Here is a 23482-nt window from a genome sequence, read left to right on the forward strand (position 1 = left end):
ACACACACAAAATGCTGGTGAACGCAGCAGGCCAGGCAGCATCTATAGGAAGAAGTACAGTCGACGTTTCGGGCCAAAACCTTTCATCAGAATGAAGGGTCTCGGCCCGAAACATCGACTGTAAGTCCTGACGAAGGGTCTCGGCCTGAAACATCAACTGTACCTCCTCCTAGAGATGCTGCCTGGCCTGCTGCGTTCACCAGCATTTTGTGTGTGTTGCTTGGATTTCCAGCATCTGCAGATTTTCTCGTGTTTGCCTTAAAGTGAGATCATTGGCTGTGGGAACACCTGAAGTAGAATGAGTGCAGCTATCCACTTTTGTTGAAAAGCCTGATGGTTGAGGGGTAGTAACTGTTCCTGAACTTGGTGGTGTGAGGCACCTGTACCTTCTACCTGATGGCAGCAAGTGAGAAAAATGCATGGCCAGGGCAGTGAGGATCTTTGACGATGGATGCTGCTTTTGTACAGCAACGTTTCATGTAGATGTGCTTAATGGTTGGGAGGGCTTTACCTGTGACGTACTGGGACAAAACTATCAGCTTTCATAGGATTTTTCACTCAAAGGTATTGGTGTTCCTATTTGTTGTTGTTCAGTCCTTAAGTCGAGTCCAACTCTTCATGACCTCATGGACCACAGGATTTTCATGGCAAGATACGGAAGTAGCCGGGGTTTGAACTCAAGACCATCTGCCTTGAAGTCCAGTGCTGATGCCACTACACCACCAGCCCTGGTGTTCCCATACCAGGCCATAATGCCACTAGTCAATAAACTTTCCACCAGACAGCTATAGGAGTTTTTCCAAGGTTTTTGATTACATGTCTCAGGGCAGGCAGGTGGACAGGCTCTGAGGTGGTACACCCCTTCTAAAGATTCTGTGTGGCTCTGATGCATGGGCTCTGCTCTCAATACCATCCCAAATACTTTTCTGCTTTGATCATATTCACAATTTTTTTCATAACAGAACTCAGAATAGAGTATATTGAGAGTCTAATGTCAAGCTTGTGAGTAGTAAAGCCTGCCCAATCCAACAGAGACAATTGAGTATCTAGTGACCCTGTGTTGTCTGGGAGAGATGTACTATGACTATGAATGCATCCACAAGCTGTTTTTCACTCCCAAAAGATAGTGGAGAATTGAGTGTGCACTGGCTTCCACGTTGCAGAGACTTCAGACAAGGGTCTCAAATTTCAGAAACACAAATGAAAGTCACTAACTGCTGAGCTGCAACTTTTCAAATTCTACATTCAAAAAGATCTGACTACTGTATTGAGGAACTGAATTTAAGTAATACCACAATTTTTGTCCTTGGGAAAGCTACTGCACGTTAAAGGAAATGTTCTACGTGTTTCCATGGCATCAATCCTTGCTAATTGATTGTTTTCAATGGATAAAATGGGAGCGGCCACAAAGAGGAAGCTGCTGCCAAGAAAATCTTTTCAGTCACCGTTTGATGGATCTGCCTTTACTGAAAGAATCCAGCAACTCAGAAATCTCAGTCAGTGAGGTTTGAAACTTGTAGGATTTATAGACCCAAAAACCTCTCACTTGTGATCTCAAATAATATTACTGCTGGAAATATGACTTAAAGTGTTATTTCTACAATGTAAGGAGCACAATTATATGATTGCAATTCGAAAGACCCAAGGAAGTGCAACATTGGATTTTTAATCAACACCGTAACAAACTGAGGTACACTCTGCTTCAGGAACTGATGCCTGAAAATGTTGCCCACAGAGATGTGACAGAAAGACTATAGCTCATGCTTAATAAGTTAACAGTAACATACAAGAAATTCTAAAGATATTTTATTCAAGGCATTCTCTCTCAGGAAAGAATTCTTAATTTTAATAGAAAAAGTATTCAGAAACACAGAATAGCCAGGAACAAGAAATATTTGTCTCAATGCAACTGATAAACTTCAAACTTTCTGTTCTTGTGTAACAATTGCATGGAAGTGACACAGTTGTTTCATTAGTCACAATCGTCAATAAAGGCTGACAGACTGCTGAAAAGCCCCAGATGCAAATACAAAGCAGCACAAGTCTGCGCTTATGGTGTTTCGACCACCAAAAGACAAATGCTGCACACCACTTTTTCAGTGTGGATGTTTGTAGTTCAGTGTTAACTTTCCCCAAGCTGACTGATTCACCAAAAAGCCTGCCCGACTCACTGGCTGGATTAGAAACTCTACCTGACAGGCCTTACCCACTGGAGCATTATGAACCCGCAGGCCCACCACACGGTAAAAGTTTGCATGTGTTCGGCCAACACAAATCAATTCAGACTTAGCAACCTTTTGGTCTTGATATTGGCTTATTCCTTGACAATATATCTTGAAGCAACTTGCTGTGTTTGGAGGATAAGTCCACTGCAGTGTGACACTCAGAGACAGCTGGTCTTCAGCTTCATGTACCTTTCTCCATAAAATATTGAAAATGGTGAGCTTCTCAACTGGAATATGTTCCACACTTAATTCGGCAGCATCCAGAATCTTAAAAAAAAACACATAATTTAATCACACACCTTGAATTACTCGATGTATTTTCTGCACAGAAGATATCAAAGTAAACTTATTATCTAAGTATATATATGTCACCATATGCAACCCTGAAATTCATTTTCTTGATGGCCATCACAGTAAATACAAGAAATACAATAGAATCAATGAAAGACCAGACCAACAGGATGGACAACAACCAATATGCAAAAAGAAAACACAAACTGAGCAAATACAAAAAGAGAGAGGAATAAAAGAAATAATAACAATAAATAAATAAGCAAGAATTATCAAGAACAGGAGGTGAAGTGTCCTTGAAAGTGAGCCCATAGGTTTTGGGAACAGTTCAGTGATGGGACAAGCGAAGTTGAGTGAAGTTATCCCCTCTGGTTCAAGAGTCTGATGGTTGAGGGGTAATAACTGTTCTTGAACCTGGTGGGGCGAGTCCTGAGGCTCCTGTACCTTCTTCCTTATGGCAGCAGCAAGAAGAGAGCATGGTCTGGATGGTGGGGGGTCTTTGACGATGGATGCTGCTTTCTTGCAACTGCACTCCTTGTAGATGGGCTCAATGTGGGGAGGGCTTTACCCAAGATGGACTAGGCTGGATCCACTACTTTTTGTAGGATTTTCCATTCCAGGACATGGTGTTGCCATTCCAGGCCGTGATCAACCAGTCAATATACTTCCCACCGCACATCTATAGAAGTTGGTCAAAGTTTTAGATGTCATGCCAAATCTTCACAAATTTCAAAGGAAGCAGAGGCTCTGTTCTGCTTTCTTTGTGATGACATTTATGTGCTGGACCCAGTACAGATCCTCTGAAATGATAACACTGAGAAGTTTAAAGTTGCAGACCCTCTCCACTCCTGATCCCCCAATGAGGACTGGCTCAAGAAGCTCCAGTTTCCTCCTCCTGAAGTCTATAATCATCTCCTTGGTCTTACCGGCATTGAGTGAGACATTGTTGCTCGGATTTTCGATCTCCCTCCTATACGCTGATTCGTCACCACCTTTGATTCAGTCAATGACAGTGGTGTCGTCAGCAAATTTAAATACGATACTGGAGCTGTGCTTAACCTCACAATCAAAAGAATAAAGCGAGCAGAGCAGGGGGTGAAGATGCACCTGTGCTGATGGTGATTGTGGAGGAAATGTTGCTGCCAATCTGAACCGACTAGGGTCTGCAAGTGGGAAATCAAGGATCCAGTTGCCCAAGGGGGTATTGAGGCCTAGGACTTGAAGCTTATTCATTAGTTTCGAAGGGGCAATAGTATTGAATGCCAAGTTGTAGTCAATGAAGAGCATCCTGATGTATGCATCTTCGCTGTCCAGATGATCTCGGATTAAGTGAAATTGCATCAGCTGTTGACCTGTTGTGACAGTAGGCAAACTGAAGAGGATCCAAGTCATTTCTCAGGCAGGAGTTGTTATGTTTCATCACCAACCTCTCAAAGCACTTCATCACAGTGGATATAAGTGCTTCTGGATGATGGTATTTGAGGCAGAGTACCAGGTTCTTCTTAGGCAGCAGTATAATTGAAGCCTGCTTGAAGCAGGTGGGTACATCAGACTGTTGAAGTGAGAATTTAAAGGTGTCAGTGAACATTCCAGCCATTTGATCAGCACAGGTCTTTAATACTTGGCCAGGTACCCCGTCTGGGCCAGATGCCTTCTGTGAGTTTTCCCTCCTCAAGGATGCTCTCATGTCTGCCTCAGAGACTGAAATCATGGGGTATCGAGGGCTGTGAGAGTTTGTCTCAGCAAGGATCTAGACCCACTACAATTTGCCTAATACCACAATACGTCTACATACAGCAGATGCAATGTCATTGGCTCTTCACGTGGCCTTGGGTAACCTGAGCAACACTAATACTTAAGTCAGGATGCTGTTTATTGATTACAGCTCGGCATTTAACAGAATCATTCCTACAGTCGTTATCGAAAAGTTTCAAAACCCGGGTCTTTGTACCTCCCTCTACAACTGGATCCTTGACTTCCTCACTGGAAGACCAGAGTCTGTGAGGATTGGAAATAACATCCCCACCTTGCTGACAATCAACACCGGCACACCTCAAGGATGAGTGCTTAGTTCACTGCTCTACTCTCTCTACACTCATGACTATGGCTAGGCAGAGCTCAAATGCCATCTATAAGTTTGCTAACAACACAACTATTGTTGGCAGAATTTCAGCTGATGACGAGAAGGCGTACAGGAGCCAGATAGATCAGCTGGTTGAGTGGTGTCGCAGCAACAACCTTGCACTCAAAGAAATGATCATGGACTTCAGGAAAGGCAAGATGAGGGAACACACACTAGTCCTTATGGAGGGTCAGAAGTCGAAAGAGTGAGCAATTTCAAGTTCCTGGGTATCAACGTCATTGAGGATCTATCCTGCGCCCAACATATCGATGCAGTAGCAAAGGAGGCATGACAGCAGCTATATTTCACGAGGAGTTTGAGGAAAATCGGTATGTCACCAAAGGCATTCACAAATTTCTACAGATGTACTGTGGAGAGCATTCTAACTGGGTGCACCACCATCTGGTATAGTGGGGTGGGAGCTATTGTGCAGGATCAAAAGAAACTACAGAAAGTTGTGAACTCAGTCAGCTCCATCATGGGCACTAGCCTCCATGCACCCAGGACACGTTCAAGGAGCGATGACTCAAAAAGGCGGCATCCATCATTAAAGACCCTCGTCACCCAGGACATACTCTCTTCTCATTGCTATCATCAGGGGAGGAGGTACAGGAGCCTGGAGGCACACACTCAGTAACTCAGGAACAGCTTCTTTCCCTCTGCCATCCGATTTCTGAATGGACATTGAACAGGAGCACTACCTCACTACATTTTTTTTGCACTATATGCCAGTCATATTAAATCCAATTCTGATTCCTAAAAGACATTGAGCTCATCTGCGATCAAAGCCTTGTCACCTATATCAGTTGGTTTCACTTTGTAGGAGCCCTGACACAGCTGTTGAGCATGCAAGATGGCTTTCCAGTGATATACCTGGACCTCTTGTATTTAACTTGGTCACCAGACCTCAGTTCCACTGATCTGACCCTCAGCAGTTTGTAGATCTCAAGGTTCATCCAAGGCATCTGGTTAGGGAAGACTTTGAATGATTTTGTGAGGATACACTCATCTCAACTTTTTACAGAGCCCATGACAACTATGGTGTATTCATTCAGATCCTCTGATGAGTCCTTGAACCAGCCCAGTCTACTTTTAAGAAAAAGAGGATCAACCATGATTATTAAATGGTAGAGCAAACTTGAAGGGCCAAATGGTCTAATTCTACTCCTATGTCTTATGGCCTATGGGCTTACTCAAAGCAATCCTCTCCACTTGCCAACAAGATGCTGGAGAGAGGGAGTTTAATTCCTTGGCTTTTTGGCCTGGCGTTGAGTCCTCCCTTCCTCCCCCACTTTTGGCCATGGCAGTGTACTTCGTCCACTTAAAGACGCCAAACCTGCGTGCCTGAGAGTTGAATCTGCCGAGTCCCTCAGAAGACCGTGGAATCAAGAGTTCATTATGACAGTTCAAAATAATGTTGCTTAAAGGGAAATTACAGACTGCAGTTTGCAGTGAGAGTAATTCAGAAGTACATTTAGAAGTTCTGTAAGCTGCCTGTAACATGTCGTCATGGTTCACCAGTGCAATCTTCAACAGATCCAACCAGTATTCTCAGTAATATTTATTTATATTATCATTTTTTTTGTATTTGCACGGTTTGTCTTTTTGCACATTGGTTATTTGTCAGTCTTTGTGTATAGATTTTCATTGATTCTATTGTAACTCTTTGTTCTACTATGAATGCCTGCAATAAAATGAATCTCAGGGTAGCATATGATGACATATACATATTTTCATAACAAATTTGTTTTGAACTTTGAATCAGCCTCAAGTTCTTTACTCCCTTCTCTTCTCTATTTACAATCTAAACCTTAGCAAATCACTGGTTAAGATATTCTGATATGGTGTCCTGTCTTATCTAAGTTCCACAATTTGTCAAGTCTGTCCTAGTCTTAGAGAGAGAATTGAGTTTACTAGGATAATACCAGGAAAGGGAAGTCATGAGCCAAGATTAAAGAACCTGTGATCTGCAGAAAAGACAGAAGCGGGACAGGAGATGCAATAACAGGTGTCAGATTCATGAGGGACTTAGAATAAATAGAGGAATTGTCTCTTCTGACAAAAGAGATTATTGTATACAACTTGTGGAACAGCAGGTAGAGCAATAAAATTGTCCTTCTCCAGAAGCTCATTAAGATCCAAAACACACAAAGGATTATGGAGTCTATTTTAATAAAATATGCAATTGTCTGAAGCTAGCTAACAGGCAGTGGACTTGCTGCTTAATTATGACAGTTAGATTTGGTTAATTTATAATTTCAAAGAACTTTTTTGTACACCAAGTTCAATTAGAGTATAGAGAGAGTGTAACCTTACAGATTAGACTTTAAAGAAAGGCACAGCCTGCTCTCTTATGTAAAGTCTACCTCATTAAATATATTTAAGACACTGTTAGATAAATTTTTGCACAGCAGGGGAATTAATGATTATGAGGAAAAGGGAGGTAGGTGGAGCCGAGTCCACAACTAAATCAACCATGGTTTTATTGTATGGCACATCAGGCTCAACAGGCCAGATGGCCGACTCCTGCTCTTATTTCTTACGTTCTTGTGATGTGCAAAAGTAAAGGAATACTACATCAAGTATCATTTGATGCACTGAGGAAAGATGTTGTGCACTGGACAATACTTATTTCACAACAATATATCTAAAACAGATTATCTGCACCAAATGATAGAGCTATTTGTTTGTACGCAGTAAGCCGCTTTGCCACATATCAGAGGAAAAAAAAGTATCACAGTTTCTGTAGTAATGTGCTGCATTCTAAAAAAGCATACATTTTTCTTTTCTGACCAGAACAAGTCAAAGGATAATACATTTGGTGAAACAATATAGGCAACCATTTCTTCTTCAGCCCTTTACCTCTTCCACCTTTTATCCCACCTCTCCCCCACATACCTACAATCCCCCTCACCTGGATTCACCTATCACCTGCCAGCCTGTGTTTCTCACAGGCAACCACCACATTTCGGTGGGATGCACTCCAAGAAATCCATATCATGAATTTCTGTAACAATGTTATATGAGTTACTCATGCATCTATAAATGTAAGTTGCAAAAAAAAACTGTCTATACACCTACTCATTCTGTGCAGCTAGTGAATTTTATTTGGCTTCTGAAATTTTTATATTTCAGCAGGGGTGTATTTCAGTTAATCCAACAGCTGAAACATGGCAGTCAACTGTATCATGCAAGGTAAAATAGATTGGTCTACAGATAAAGTTCAATATATGTAAATCAGTAAATCATTGTGATTTTATTTCTCACAACAGTGGACACTCTCTATAAACTGGAATTAAGGCTTCTTTCTCCGAATTTTGTACTTCTGAAAAAGATAACATTTTTACGTGTCACCCATGTGATGCTATATTAATCTTTTGCACAAATATGAGAATCTCCTACATCATTGCTTCTAAAAGTAGCAAGCACTACCTCCTGCTTAATCAATGCCCATCTTTACATAATGTTTTCTCTGATGCCAACTTCACTAACTGCTGATAATATTGGGTGAAAAGATAATTTAATTGGTCTTCAAGTATCTAGACTATAAGACCATCAAATATAGGAGCGGAATTAGGCCATTTGGCCCATCGAGTCCATTTTATCATGGCTGTCCCAATTTTCCTCTCAGCCCCAATTTCCAGCCTTCTCCCCATATCCCTTCATGCCCTGACCAATCAAGAATCCATCCATCTCTGCCTTAAAAACACATAAAGACTTGGCCTCCATAGCTCTCTGTAGCAAAAACTTCCACAGACTCACCACTCTCTAGCTAAAGAAATTCCTTCACATCTCTATTCTAAAAGAATGCCTCACCATTCTGAGGCTGTGCTCTCCGGTCTTAGACTCTCCCTCCATAGGAAATATCCTCTCCATATCCAGTCTATCACCATTCAATAGGTTTCAATGAGGTTACCCCTCAATCTTCTGAATTCTAGAGAATACAGGCCCAGATCCATCAGACACTCTTCATATGACAAGCCATTCAATCCTGGGATAATTTTCCTGAACCTCTTTTGAACCTTCTCCAGTTTTAGCACATCCGTTCTAAGATATGGGGCCCAAACCTGCTGAGGCCTCGCCAGTGCTTTATAAAGTCTCAACATTACATACTTGCTTTTATATCCTAGTCCTCTTGAAATGAATGCTAACATTACATTTGTCTTCCTCACCAGACTCAACCTGCAAATTAACCTTTAGGGAATCCTGCACAAGGACTTCCAAGTCCCTTTGAACCTCAGTTTTTGTATTTTCTCTCCATTTAGAAAATATTCTACTTTCATTTCTTCTACGCAAATGCATGACCGTACACTTCCCAACATTATACTCCATCTGTCATTTCTTTGCCTATTCTCCTAATCTGTCTGAGTCCTTCTGTAGCCTCTCTACTTCCTCAAAACTACCTGAGCCCCCAGGCTATCTTCATATCATTTGCAAACTTTGCAACAAAGCTATCAATTCCATCATCCAAATCATTAACAAAAAATGGAAAAGAATTGGTTCCATCACAAACCCCTGTGGAACACCATGTCACCAGCAGCCAGTCAGAAAAGGCTCCCTTTATTCCCACTCATTGCCTCCTGCAATCAGCCACTGCTTTATCCATGCTAGAATCTTTCCTGTAATATTGTGGGCTTGTAGCTTGTTAAGCAGCCTCATGTGTGGCACCTTGTCAAAGGCTGTCTGAAAATCCAAGTACACAACATCAACCAGTTCTCCTTTCTACCCTGCCTGTTACTTCTTCCAAGAATCCCAACAGATTTGTCAGGAAAGATTCTCCCTTGAGGAAGCCACGCTAACTACAGCCGACTTTATCTTGTTCCTCCAAGTACCCTGAGTCCTCATCCTTAGCAATCTACTCCAGCATCTTCCCAACCATTGACGTCAGACTAACTGCCCTACAGTTTCCTTTCTTCTGCCTGTCTTGTTTCTTGAAGAGTGGAGTGACATTTGCAATTTTCCAGTCTTCCGGAACCATTCCAGAATCTAGTGATTCTTGAAAGATAATTACTAATGCCTCCACGATCTCTTCAGCAACCTCTTTCAGAACTCTAGGGTGTACACCATCTGGTCCAGGTGACTTATCTACTTTCAGACCTTTCAGTTTCCCAAGAACCTTCTCTCTAGTTACGGTAACTTCACACACTTCATGACCCCTGACACCTGGAACTCCCACCATACTGCTAATATCTTCCACAGTGAAGACTGATGCAAAATACTTATTCAGTCCATCTGCCATCTCGTTGTTCACCATTATTTCCTCTACAGCATCATTTTCCAGGTGTCTGATATCCACTCTCGCCTCTCCTTTACAATTTACGTATCTGAATAAACTTTTGGTATCCTCTTTAACATTATTGGCTAGCTTACTTTCGTACTCCATCTTTACTTTCTTAATGACCATTTTAGTTGTCTTCTGTAGGTCTTCCAATCCTCTAACTTCCCACTAATTTTTGCTCTGCTATAAGCAGTCTCTTTGGCTTGTATGCCAAAGACTCTTCGAGTATTATCAGCAACTCAAAAGCCACCTCAGATATTGAAGGAGGAGGGAGGAGGAGAAGATGACGGTGCGACGCAGCACGCGCGGCCGTTCCGAATGATATCGATGTGTTAACTAGGGGGCCGTGCACAATCCTGACTTGATGGGAGACAGCCGTGAGGAGCATGGAGGAACACCTAGAGAAACTTCCGAAATGCCTGCATTGCTGCCGCTGCTACTGTGCGATCGAGAATCTCCGGAGGGGAAGGTCCCAGATACTCGGCTTTGCCTATTGCCTGTTGCCAGGGCCGGGGTCGAAGCACTCGGCAGAGGTGGTGCTCGGTGTCAGAGAGCTGGTCAGAGGCTCGGAGTTTTCGGATGGACTCGGAGTCGGACTGTGGTCGGATGCTTCCAGGATGCTGCATCAGCAAGTTTGCGGCGCTGGAGGTTCACCGTCTGCGTGAGATGATGGGACTTTCGAGAGACTTTGAGACCTTTACCGTGCCCATGGTCTGTTCTTATCAAACTACGGTGTTGCTTTGCACTGTTGTAACTATATGTTATAATTATGTGGTTTTTGTCAGTTTTTAAGGCGGCTTGTCACGTGTTTCTGTGATATCATTCTGGAAAAACATTGTATCATTTCTTAATGCATGCATTACTAAATGACAATAAAAGAGGACTGCGTGTCCTCATAATTTAACTTAATCTAAAAGAGAGACTGCAAGATGGTTTTTCTAATCCAGCAAAAGAGCCATGTCCTTTCCATAGCTTTCCAGCATTAGAAAAGGATAGTGCTGCGTGATAGCAGAGCGGTTAGGGGTCAGCATGGCGTTTTAAAGTCCAGTGATTGGAGTTTATTTCACAACATTGTCTGTAAGGAGTTGGTATATCCTTCTCGTGAACACATGGGCTTCCTCCAGATGCTCTGGTTTCCTCCAACATTCCAAGTATGTACGGATTAGGGTTAGTAAGTTGTAGGCATGCTGTGCTGGTCGCAGCACCATGGCAACAGATGCAAGTTGCCCTAGTACATCCTCAGACTGTGCTGGGTGCTGACGCAAATGATGTACTTTACTGTTATGTTTTGATACACGTGACAAATAAAGCTCTGACTTTAGAAATTCACTTGGTTGGAAATGAGAGTGAGCAGTCAGCATGTGGACCATCCATCCTGAGGTGGAACCTGATTAGCATTCAAACATCTGGATAATGTTCCCTGGCTTTGGGTTATGTTGCATCAGGCCAGCTTCCAGTCCAAAAAACACTAGTTCTATTGTGCTCCTTCAAGCCCCACCAAGATCTTAGGCTTCTGTTCAACTGGATCGTGAGCTAATCCTAGGTAGAGCCCGTACAGTGATGACTTTGGCTTTCATTTGGCATTTTAGGTCAATTAACAATGTATATTATTGGACTGTGATGTACCCATCAGCCAAGTTGATTGGAACTTCAACCACTCTGTAAGAAGGTCAAGGAAAAGAATACAGAGGGCCTAATCCACTTGGGAGCAAAGCCTCACTTCCTGCTTTATCTGCAATAGAAACTTTAATGCAATAGGTGATCTTCTGACACTGTCCTTCAGATGTGAAGCAGTTCATCCGGGCTCAGTTCACTACGTGGCTATAATGGCATCGTGGGATTATTTTTTCCACTACTACAGTCAGTGTGGCTTTTTCAGAGAAAGCAGGATGAGCAATTAAAGTCAGCTTTAGAAAGGTGTGTGTGTATGTGTGAATGCAACTTTCAGTTCTTTGCAATCACTTCCTCAAATTGAGTACACCTTGTAATGAACCACAGATCATTACTGCCTTGTTACTGTAATCAATGGAGCACAGAACACTGGATAACACTTGCAACTACATAATACTTACAACAGAACCACACCAAAGAGAGGCACCACAAGGCTCTAAGGGTAGGTACTAGCATCATAATCAGTTCCTCTTAGGGAGACAAAGTTAAAACTTTAGATGCCAGAAATCAGAAACAAAAATAGAAAATGCTAGAAGTGCTCCTTTAGCATGAGGCAGCAATGGTGGAGGGAGAAACAGTTAATGAATCAGCTGATGACGCTCCTTGAGTAAATGAGAAAAAAAATACAACTAATGAAAGGCTAGTTCAGCTACAACTTCAGCTGTTAACACTTTTCCTCCTCCCGCAAGTACAGTAAACTGAGAGTTCCAGCATTTTGTCCATAAAGAAGGCCCAGGATGTAAGCCAATCTGTACCCATTGTCAAAAATGAGCAGGATCACCAGGGGCAACACAAAAGGTGTTGAAGGAACTCAAGAGGATTGGGCAGCATCTATTGGAAAGACACGCACAGTCAACATTTCGAGTACGAACCCTTTATCGGATCTGAAAGTCAGAGTCAAAATGGCTAGTATTAATACAACCCAACAAGCTTGAACTTTTAATTTACTTATTTATGGAGATTCAGTGCGGAGTAAGTCCTTCTGGCCTTTTGAGCCATGTCAACCAGAAACCCCGAACTTAACCCTGGCCTAATCACAAGACAATTTACAATGACCAATTAACCTACCAAACAGTATGTCTTTGGACTGTGGGAGGAAACCAGAGCACCTGAGGAAACCCATGCAGTCGCTGGGAAAACACACAAACTCTTTACAGACAGCTGTTGGAAATGAACCCGGATCACTGATATTGTAAAGCATTGTGCCATTCTAATAATCTTATGCACTGCAAGGACAGTTATAAAAGATTTTTTTTTAAACTCAGGTTGCTACTTGGTGTCGTAATCCTTTTCAAAATGCTGAGGCAGTTTTATTTCATTAAATGTGAGTTTTATGTTTTCATTAAGTGTAAGTTTTAAGTCCTAATCTCCTTCACCTACACTGTTCTTAGTTTCTCACTTTTTCTATAAAATTGTATAGGTGTTAAAATGAACCTCTTAGTGAAGAAATAAAATGAGTCAATTGCCTTCCATTAATGACGTATAGAAAATGTACAGTGGTCCACTAAGCTTCAGAAAGTAAAATTCTATTTAATTTTTCAGTTTCTCTCTGTTTTGTGTTGCCAGGTTTCCATCTACATCAGACCTAACGCATAAATTTTTTTTGTTCTCATTTTAGCCTTTGAACTTTCAGAAGAAGAATCCTAAACCGATGCAGTAAACTTATTTTGTATATGAGAGTTGTGCACAGAGTAGAACAAGTTGGAAATAAATGATTTGCTGGGCACCGATTCCCACAGTATCCTTTTAAATTGAGTTAAATTGCCTGGTTGTCATATGATGATGTAATCAAATGATCCATTCCATATACCTTCCCCAAGTGTCACATCTGATCAATAGAATGTTTAACACTTTCAATCTTTCTCAGCATTTGCAAAAATGCCTTCCTTCCCTCAAGCACTACACAAGTCAGACAGTATGAAATTACACCCTGGTGTATATACCTTATTTTTTGTGTAAAGAGAAACAGATGAGGGCTGAAGTCAGACCAATGGCATGGCCATAATTTGAAATCCTTTGATTTTGCAGAGGGTAAAAAAGAATAAATAGAACTATTCCTATATTTATACAGTGCCTTTTAACTGACAACAGCTACAAAGATTAAGTACCCATAGACACTGCATAAACAAGATCTGTAAAGTCAATGGCTCGAGTACAAGCATTGCAGCAGCAAACAAAACAGCAATGGAAGTTCTATAATTGGAACATGAGCTTTCAATTGTTTTATTTTTTTAATACCCTGGCAAAAAAAAAGTCCTTAAGTTACCTTGATTTCTCCGATTCTGCATTTAAATTGCACGTCCTTGTCATCCTTCACTTCACGGGCAATGCTGACAGAGAAGTCCTGAAGAATGCATTCTGTCAGCTCCAAGAGAAAGCAGCTGAGTGATGGAACAACCAGTTACTAATTACACCAAAGAATGTTTTCTAATGCACAATGATTAAAATATTGCTATTAACTAGTCCTGACTAAGGCAACATTCTCAATTATGTGTGTACACTCGCAGAGAAGATGATCATCTGCATTCGTAATGGCCTCCAGCTTGGGTTCACAAATAAAGCATAACCACTGGGGAGTGGTGCCTAGAACCACTAAGGTTCTTAAAATTGAAGAACAGCCCTTAAAATTGAAGTCATTAATAGTCATACTGGAGGCATAATGGCAGGCTAGAGGTAAGGAGAAAAACTAAAGATTGGTGGCTAAATGGCAATAGCAAATTAAGAAAAAAAAACTTATATTTGTGCACATAAAACACAAAAGATTCTGCAGATGCTGGAAATCCAGAGTAACACACACAAAATGCTGGAGGAGTTCAGCAGATCAGGCAGCATTTATGGAAAGGAATACGAGTCAATGTTTCAGGTTGAGAACCTTCATCAGGTCCCAAGACATCGACTCTTCATTCCTTTCCTAAGATGCTGCCTGACCTGACGAGTTCCTCCAGCATTTTGTGTGTTTCACTTTTATTTGTGCAGCAAGTATTAGATCTGGCTCAGATGAGGCACTCTGGCTTCTATACAAGTCATCATTCATGGAAAATATTCATTTTATTTCAGGGTCAGCACAGACAAAATACCCAAATGGTCAACAGTGATGTGTGATGCTGACCAATATTATTCTCAAGATGAGGATCAAGTCCAGTTGACTTGTATTACAGTTATGAAATATCTATTGAGGAAAAGAATGATGTGTGTTTCTGAAGTCACAAGTGAATACGGGCCATCAAAGTGTAAAGGACACCCAGGACATCTGCTGGACTTTGATATATGGCACCAATCAGGATTTCATACAAACACTTACTGAAACAATGCCATAAGCTATGATTAACCTTCATTGACTTCAATTGTGATTTTACACTGCGTTGCTCCAACTTTTTATTTCAAAGTACAGGGGGAAGATAAGTTAAGAGAAAATGCATTATGCAAATCCTTGTATTAAATAACCAGAGCCCTTAATTAGCTACAAAGTTAGAGGGTTTAACCAGCTCCATAACATGACCTTTGATGAAAATCCTTCAGGCAAACTCATCCTTGGGGAATCAGACTATAATGTAGTTCTGCACACACATGGAAGACCAAAAGCAATTTGGGAAAATATTTCAATATGTCACGTGGGATAACACAGATTAGATTATTAATTAACAGTGACCTTTGAAAAATTGTCTTTTTGTACAAGTCATGATCTTGTGATATCTAGGTTTCACAGGGTTAATTCCAGGTTAATGGTTGCTTTAGTGAAATAATTCAAAGGCAGATGCACATTTCCTAACATAATAATGGGTATACACACATAGAGCATCTTCTACATCCTCAACACATCCTAAACACATCCTAAAACAAATTTCTGTCAGTGAATCTCTAAAATATTCTTACTAGAAGTAAGCATACCAACCAATGCAAACAAGGTCCCATTAAAGCTCTCAATAAATCTGGGGAGGGATTCATTTTGTGTTAGTCAAGGAGCAAATACTTCCATGATCGGGTTTAAATAATACCGCCAGATACATATCATCCACCTAAAGACAGATGGGACATTCAATCAATATTTCACCTTGGTCAATGTGGCATTCCTTCATACTGCCCTGGTGATGTACTAGATTATGTTAAAACCAGCCTGCTGCCGACACATGATCCGTGTGGCTGCAATTACTTTTCTTTGGCTCAGTGTTAACAATTGACAAGGCAGAGCCATCCAAAGTCAAGAGATTTAAGTGATTCCCGGGACCTGACAGGGTGTTCCCTCGGACCTTGAAGGAGACTAGTGTTGAAATTGCAGGAGCCCTGGCTGAAATATTTAAAATGTCGCTGTCTACAGGTGAGGTGCCGGAGGATTGGAGAGTGGCTCATGTTGCTCTGTTGTTTAAAAAAGGATCGAAAAGTAATCCGGGAAATTATAGGCCAGTAAGTTTAACGTCGGTAGTAGGTAAGTTATTGGAGGGAGTACTAAGAGACAGAACCTTCAAGCATTTGGATAGACTGGGACTTATTAGGGAAAGTCAACATGGCTTTGTGCCTGGTAGGTCATGTTTGACCAATCTATTGGAGTTTTTCGAGGAGGTTACCAGGAAAGTGGATGAAGGGAAGGCAGTGGATATTGTCTACATGGACTTCAGTAAGGCCTTTGACAAGGTCCCACATGGGAGGTTGGTTAGGAAAATTTAGTCGCTAGGTATACATGGAGAGGCGGTAAATTGGATTAGACATTGGCTCGATGGAAGAAGCCAGAGAGTGGTGGTAAAGAATTGCTTCTCCGAGTGGAGGCCTGTGATTAGTGGTGGGCCACAGGGATCAGTGCTGGGTCCATTGTTATTTGTCATCTATATCAATGATCTGGATGATAATGTGGTAAATTGGATCAGCAAGTTTGCTGACGATACAAAGATTGGAGGTGTAGTAGACAGTGAGGAAGGTTTTCAGAGCCTGCAGAGGGACTTGGACCAGCTGGAAAAATGGGCTAAAAAATGGCAGATGGAGTTTAATACTGACAAGTGTGAGGTATTGCACGTTGGAAGGACAAACCAACGTAGAACGTACAGGGCAAACAACAGGAATTCTGCAGATGCTGGAAATTCAAGCAACACACATAAAAGTTGCTGGTGAACGCAGCAGGCCAGGCAGCATCTCTAGGAAGGTTTCAGGCTGAGACCCTTCAGGCCGTAGGTGAAGATGTCTGTGCAGGAAAGGGAAATGAAACTAAATTGGCCAGCCACCAGGAAATCCCGGCTGGTGCAGAAGGAGCAATCATGAGTATTTTTATTCCCACTAGGTGACCAAGAGGAATGACTAGGGCAGAGCGGTAAACATGGTCTAAATGAACTTAAGCAAGGTTTTTGACAAAAACTAACATCATAGTCTGATCTGGAAGGTGAGATCGTGTGGAATCCAGGGTGAGCAAGTCAATTGGGCACAAAAAAAAGGGGGGAGTTGTTGTTTTTCCATATAGGAGATCTATAATCAGCAGTGTACCAGAGATCACTGCTGGGCTTTGCGCTGTTTATCTTGTATATTATTGATTTAGATGCAGGTGTTGTGTTGGGTCACTTTGTGGATGATACTACAATTAGTGATATGGGGTGCATAAAAATTCACAAACTTTCCCAGTCCGCCTGAACCAAAATATTAACTGAAGGATCAAGTTTTGGCGACTTCTCCCCCAGGATAATGGCAATGGAGAGTTCTTTAAATGCTTCCCACTACTTTTCAGTCAGGTGTCTTTAATATTTCAGTGAAGGTGTTTGTTCAAATATACAACAATAGCTAGATGAACTGTGACAGTAGGCAAAGGGATGGCATTTGGAATTTATCTTGGACCAGGGTGAAGAGATGTATTTTGGAATTTTAAACACATCGAATAGAGAGACTGAGGAGTACAAGTACAGAGTACCCTGAAAACAGTGACGTGGGTAGACAATATGACAAAGGCATGTAGTATACTTGCCTTCATCATACAGCACATTGAGTACAGGAGTTGAGACCTCATGTTACAGCTAAGAGACCGCAACTGGAATATTGTTCCCAGTTCTGGTTGTCATAAAAGTTTTAAAAATATTGTTTTGGTTATAGATGATGCTTCCAACAACCATTTTATTGAAGAATTTAGTGGAGTTAAGAGATTAACCAATAGTTAGAAGCTTGCAAAAGTCATGTTCAATATATCGAATGGTACAGCGTAGAATAAGGTTCTTTCAGCCCACCTTACTCATGCCGACCGCGGGGTAGCCCCATATTGCTCCTCACATTCCTTATCCTAGTACATTCCAAATGCGTTTTAAGTACTGTAACTGTATCTGGCTCCAGCACCTCTTCCAGCAAATTGTTTTAGATCAAGGTAGGACAAACTTTCAGAGACTGCCCAACGTGAGCAGGCACGTAGCAAGGCCCCTCATCCTCCAAGTGTTATGTGTAAAACTAATGTTATCACTGACCCCAGTAAATCAAATTCAATGGTTAATAAGGAGGATTTCTGCTAATACTTTAAACACCAATTGCTTGCTATAAGAGTACATTACTGAATTTTCGATTAAAGGTGTCAATTTGTAGTCTTGAATACATCAAAGAAATACAACTATATAAAAATTCATAAATTTCCCTAGTTGGTCTGGACCAAAATTCCAACTTAAGAATCAACTTTTTCCCTAGGATGATGGCCACAGAGATTTTTTTTTAAATGCCCACCACTACTTTCCAGTCAGGTGGTTTTAATGTTTAACAAGGATGATGTCTACAAACAACATTAGACCATAAAACCATAAGATATAAGAGCAGAATTAAGCCACTTGGCCCATCGAGCATGCTACACCATTTTGTCATGGCTGATCCAATTTTCCTCTCAACCCTTCTTGCCTTCTCCTCGTATCCCTTCATGCCCTGACCAATCAAAAACCTATCAACCTCTGCCTTAAATACACATAAAGACTTGGCCTCCACAGTTGCCTGTGCAAAGAATTCCACAGGTTCACCACTCTCTGGCTAAAGAAACTCCTCATCTCCATTCTAAAAGGAGGCCCTTCTATTCTGAGGCTGTGTCCTCTGGTCTTAGACTCTCCCACCATAGGAAACATCCTCTCTACATCCACTCTATCAAGGCCTTTTATCATTCAATAGCTTTCAATGAGGTCACGACTCATTCTTCTGAATTCTAGAGAATACAGACCCAGAGCTATCAAACGCTCTTCATATGACAAGCCGTTCAATCCTGGAATCATTTCCGTGAACCTCCTTTGAACTCTCTCCAGTTTCAGTACATCCTTTCTAAGATAATGGGCCCAAACCTGATCACAATACTCTTAAGTAGGGCCTCACCAGTGCTTTATAAAGTTTCAACATTACATCCTTGCTTTTATATTCTAGTTCTCTTGAAATGAATGCTAACATTATATTTGCCTTCCTCACCACAGACTCAACCTGCAAATTAGCTTTCAGGGAATCCTGCTCAAGGATTCTCAAGTCCTTTTGCGTCTCAGTTTTTTGTATTTTCTCTCCATTTAGAAAATAGTCAATCCTTTCATTTCTTCTACCAAAGTGCATGATCATACACCTCCTGACACTGTATTCCATCTGCCACTTCTTTGCCCATTCTCTTAATCTGTGCAAGTCCTCCTGTACCTTTGCTACTTTGTCAGAATTAACTGCCCCTCCAACTAGCTTCACATTGTGTGCAAACTTTGCAAGAAAGCCATCAAGAAGGGATGTACTGATGTTGGAGAGAGTTCAGAGAAGATTTACAAGGATGATTCCTGGAATGCAGGGGCTAACATATGAGGAGCGTTTGTCGGCTCTTGGACTGTATTCATTGGAGTATAGAAGAATGAGAGGGGATCTCATAGAAACATTTCGAATGTTGAAAGGGTTGGACAGAGTAGATGTGGAAAGGCTGTTTCCCTTGGTGGGTGAGTCCAGGACAAGAGGCAACAGTCTTAGAATCGGAGGGTACACATTTAAAACAGAGATGAGGATAAATTTTTTTAGCCAGAGGGTCATGGATTTATGGAATTTGTTGCCACGTACAGCTGTGGAGGCCCGATCATTGAGGGTGTTTAAGGAGGAGATTGATAGGTATCTAATTCGTCAGGGTATCAAGGGATATGGGGAAAAAAACGGAAATTGGAACTAGATGGAAGAATAGTTTAGCTCATGGTGGAGTGGCGGAGCAGACTTGATGGGCCGAACGGCCTACTTCTGCTCCTTTGTCTTGTGAGTTCCATTATTCAAATTATTGACATACAGTATACATAAAAAGAATTGGTCCCAATATAGACCACTGTGGAATACCACTAGTCACTGGCTGCCAATCAGAAAAGGCTCCCACTCTTTGCCTCTTGCCAATCCAGCCACTGCTTTATCCATACTAGAATCCTTCCTGGTAATACCATGGGCTTGTAGTTTGTTAAGCAACTTCATGTATGGCGCCTTGTCAAAGACCTTCTTAAAATCTAAATACACAGTATCAACCGATTCTCCTTTGTCTATCCGACTTGTTTTTTCTTCAAAGAATTCCAACAGATTTTTCAGGCAAGGTTTTCCCTTGAAGTAAACATGCTGACTACGGCCTAATTTATCATGAGTCTCGAAGTACCCCAAAACCACATCCTTAACAATCCACTCCAACATCTTCCCAACCACTCAGGTGAGACTACTGGCCTATCGTTTCCTTTCTTCTGCCTACCTCCCTTCTTGAAGAGTGGAGCGACATTTGTAATTTTCCAGTCTCCTGGAACTTGCTTGACATGTGACAGGAAAAATCACATCTTATGGTCAACAAATTATACTTTACTTTATTCGCTCTACATTTCACCGTGACTACAGGGGGAGAAAAAACTTCCACATATACTCACCAACAAGTCCATCCCTCAGGGCTCCAAGGAGCACAATTCTGAATAAACTTCTGAACAAAGGTATTATCCTCGGGTAGTGGTAATGGCTTCAGTACTGCAAATACAAGAAACAGCAGTTTGTGAATATATTGCATAAACTCATAAGATGTTTGGAGGCACCACAACTCTGATTTAATCCTGACCTCTGGTGGTGTCCATCTGGACTTCACACATTTTCCGTGATTGTTTGGATTTCCTCCAGTTACTGTAGTTTCCTCCCGTATCCCAAAGATATTGGTAGGTTCACTGGTCACCGTAAATTCCCCTCAATATGTAAGCAAGTGGCAGAATCTGCGGGGGAAAAAGTGGAGGGGGGGGAAGAATTGGAGTTGATGGAAATGTAGGGAGAATAAAATGGGATTGGTGTAGAATGAGTACAAATCGTTGCTTGATGGCCAAAGGGTCATGCTGTATGCTGATTACTCTGAAGCAAATTTAGCTATAGTAGACTGATTATCTAATGCAGCCATACTGAATGCATTTAACAGAAGCAGCACGATGAGCTGCAAGTTGTCAGCCAGTGTGCAATGAAGGTAGAAGATACAGCGGTAGTTGAGTGTATTCATGGAGTACTAGCAAATGGGCATTTCAAAGACATCTATAGCTTGGCACAAAGTGCAACAGTGTCCAACACCCAGTATCAATCTTCAACACAAGCAGGGGAAGATTTATGATCTTCTCACTGCTTCAACGCTGGTTGCACGTGAACTTGCATCCAAAATATGTGGTCCACATACATAATTTAATTCCTCCAAGCAGAAATTCTAATAGGACTGTTCGGTAGATGGGCTGGGCTATAATAATGGGCTGACTATTAATACACAGGCAAGGTAGTGAGGGGGTGGGGGGAATCATTAATTTGGTAAACCTGCAGAGAAATTAATCATAGTTATTAATTCTCAGCCTGTTCAAAATCCACTCAATATTATAAAGTGGCAGAGAGCAGCCAACAAGATTAACGTGACCCTGCATGGTAAGAATGACAAGATTACAGTATCAGTATTCCCTGTTACCCAGTAAAAAATTGGGGCTTGATTTAAAAATATTCAAAGTCAAATACTCAGGGTGCCTTGCTCCTGCAGAAGCTTGGTAGAGTCAGAGCTATACAGCACTAAGAGCGGTCTGTCAGCCCTACTCATTCATGCTAATCAAGACACCTTCCTAAGCTATCCCCACCTGCATACCCCCCAAATCTTTCTTATCCGTGTACCCGTCACAAATCCTTTTAAGATGTTGTAATTGTTCCCACCTCCATCCCTTCCACTGGCAGCCCATTCCATGTAGCTTTTCACATGGAGGGCAGAAACGTGCCACTCATGTCTTCCTGAATTATTTTCTCCTCACCCAAAACCTATGCCTACTAGTTTTAGATCTAACCTACCCTGAGGGGGAAAAAAAACTGTGAACATCCACCTCATGATTTTATAAACCTCTTACAAGGTTAACCCTCAGCCTCTTCTGCTCCATGGGAAATAACCCCAGCTTAAACAGTCTCTCCTTAAAACTCAAGCCCTTCAGTCCCAGCAACGTCCCCATGAATCTTTTCTACACCCTCTCTAATTTAATCAAATCCCAGGTGTAGTACGGCAACCAGAACTGCACACAATATTTCCAGATGTGCTATCACCAACATTGTGTTCGACACTAAAATGATATCCCAATTTTTGTACTCCACGTCGTGCAGACCTTCGACCCAACTGATCCATGCCAATCAAGATTCCCATCTATGCCAGTCCCATCTGCCAGCATTTCACCTTCTAATCATTTCCATTTCATTTATTTGTTCAACTGTCTTTTAAATGTTTTCATTGTATCTGCTTCATCCACTTCCTCTGGCAGCCACACTTTCTGAAGCACCATTTAAAAGTTTTCCCGCTCACCTTAAATTTACGCACTCTAGATCTTGATACCCCAACTCTGGGGGGGAAAAATTGCGTGCACTCACCCTATCTAGGCCCTTCATAATTCTTTTACACTTCTATAAGATCACCTCTCAGTCCCTGACACACAGAGGAATAAAGTACCAGCCTGCCCAACTTCTCCCTATTTCTCAATCCTTCAGCTTATTTACCTTTAGATCCAACATGGAACAGGCGCTTCCAGCCCAAGAAACTGTGCCATCCAGTAACCCACCCGTTTAACCCTAGCCTAATTACATGGCCATTTACAATGACCAATTAACCTACTAACTGGTATGTCTTTGGACTGTGGGAGGAAACCCACAGAATCAAGCTGAGAATGTACAAACACCTCACAGTCAGCACTGGAATCGAACTCCGACAGCCGGAGCTGTATTAGCATCATACTAACTGGAGCATTCTAGAAGATCTTTCCTACACTCTTCCTCCGCTTTAATAATATCTTTCCTATAGCAGGGCAACCAGAAAGTGAACACAATACTCCAAGGGCAGCCTCGCCAGCATCCCAAACAACCACAACAGGAATTCCCAAATTTGCTGTGATATATCCCAGACAGCAAGCCAAACGCCGCCTTCATCATCCTGTCCCGTGACTCTACTTTCAGAGAAGTGTTCACTTGAACTCGGAGGTCCCTCTGTTCTACAACACTCCCAAGGGCCTTGGTGTTCTCTGCCAAAGTCCTACCTGGATTTGACTACCCAAAATACAACACCTCACACTTACCCAAATTAAACTACATTTGCCATTACTCAGCCCATTTACTGGACTGATCAAGATCCCCTCCCCCCCCCATAATTTTTGATAAGCTTTGTATTGGTTACCAAATAATAATAATAATAACAATTTTATTTATAGAGCACTTTTCAAACAGATGATGTAGATCAAAGTGATTTACAAAGGGCTAAAAGTACAATTATGAAAATAAATAAAAATATGAGAATAAAAGACAACAAGATGTTAGTTAAAAGCAAGGTTAAATAAACAGGTTTTGTGCTGGCATTTAAAAGAGTCAACTGAGTCTTCATCCCTAATCGCTTTAGATACTGAATCCCACAGTTTAGGAGTGTGGTTCAAAAAAGCTGACTTGCCAACTATCTTTTGA

The 23482-nt window shown here is 41.6% G+C and overlaps 1 protein-coding gene across 1 annotated transcript in view; it reads right to left on the minus strand.

Moving 5' to 3' along the window:
• Positions 1-203: 203 nt before the first annotated feature.
• Positions 204-23482, minus strand: part of engase (endo-beta-N-acetylglucosaminidase) — a 72981-nt gene continuing 49702 nt past the window's right edge. Inside the window, exons 12-14 of the mRNA XM_072242126.1 lie at positions 20422-20515; positions 13854-13968; positions 204-2492 (exon numbers count right to left, since the gene is read on the minus strand). Coding sequence (XP_072098227.1) covers positions 2097-2492; positions 13854-13968; positions 20422-20515 — 605 coding nt within the window. The 3' untranslated portion in view covers positions 204-2096. The remainder of the gene's footprint in view (positions 2493-13853; positions 13969-20421; positions 20516-23482) is intronic.

This window comes from Mobula birostris, chromosome 24, assembly GCF_030028105.1.
Source record: "Mobula birostris isolate sMobBir1 chromosome 24, sMobBir1.hap1, whole genome shotgun sequence".
In the NCBI taxonomy this organism is placed as follows: Eukaryota; Metazoa; Chordata; class Chondrichthyes; order Myliobatiformes; family Myliobatidae; genus Mobula; species Mobula birostris.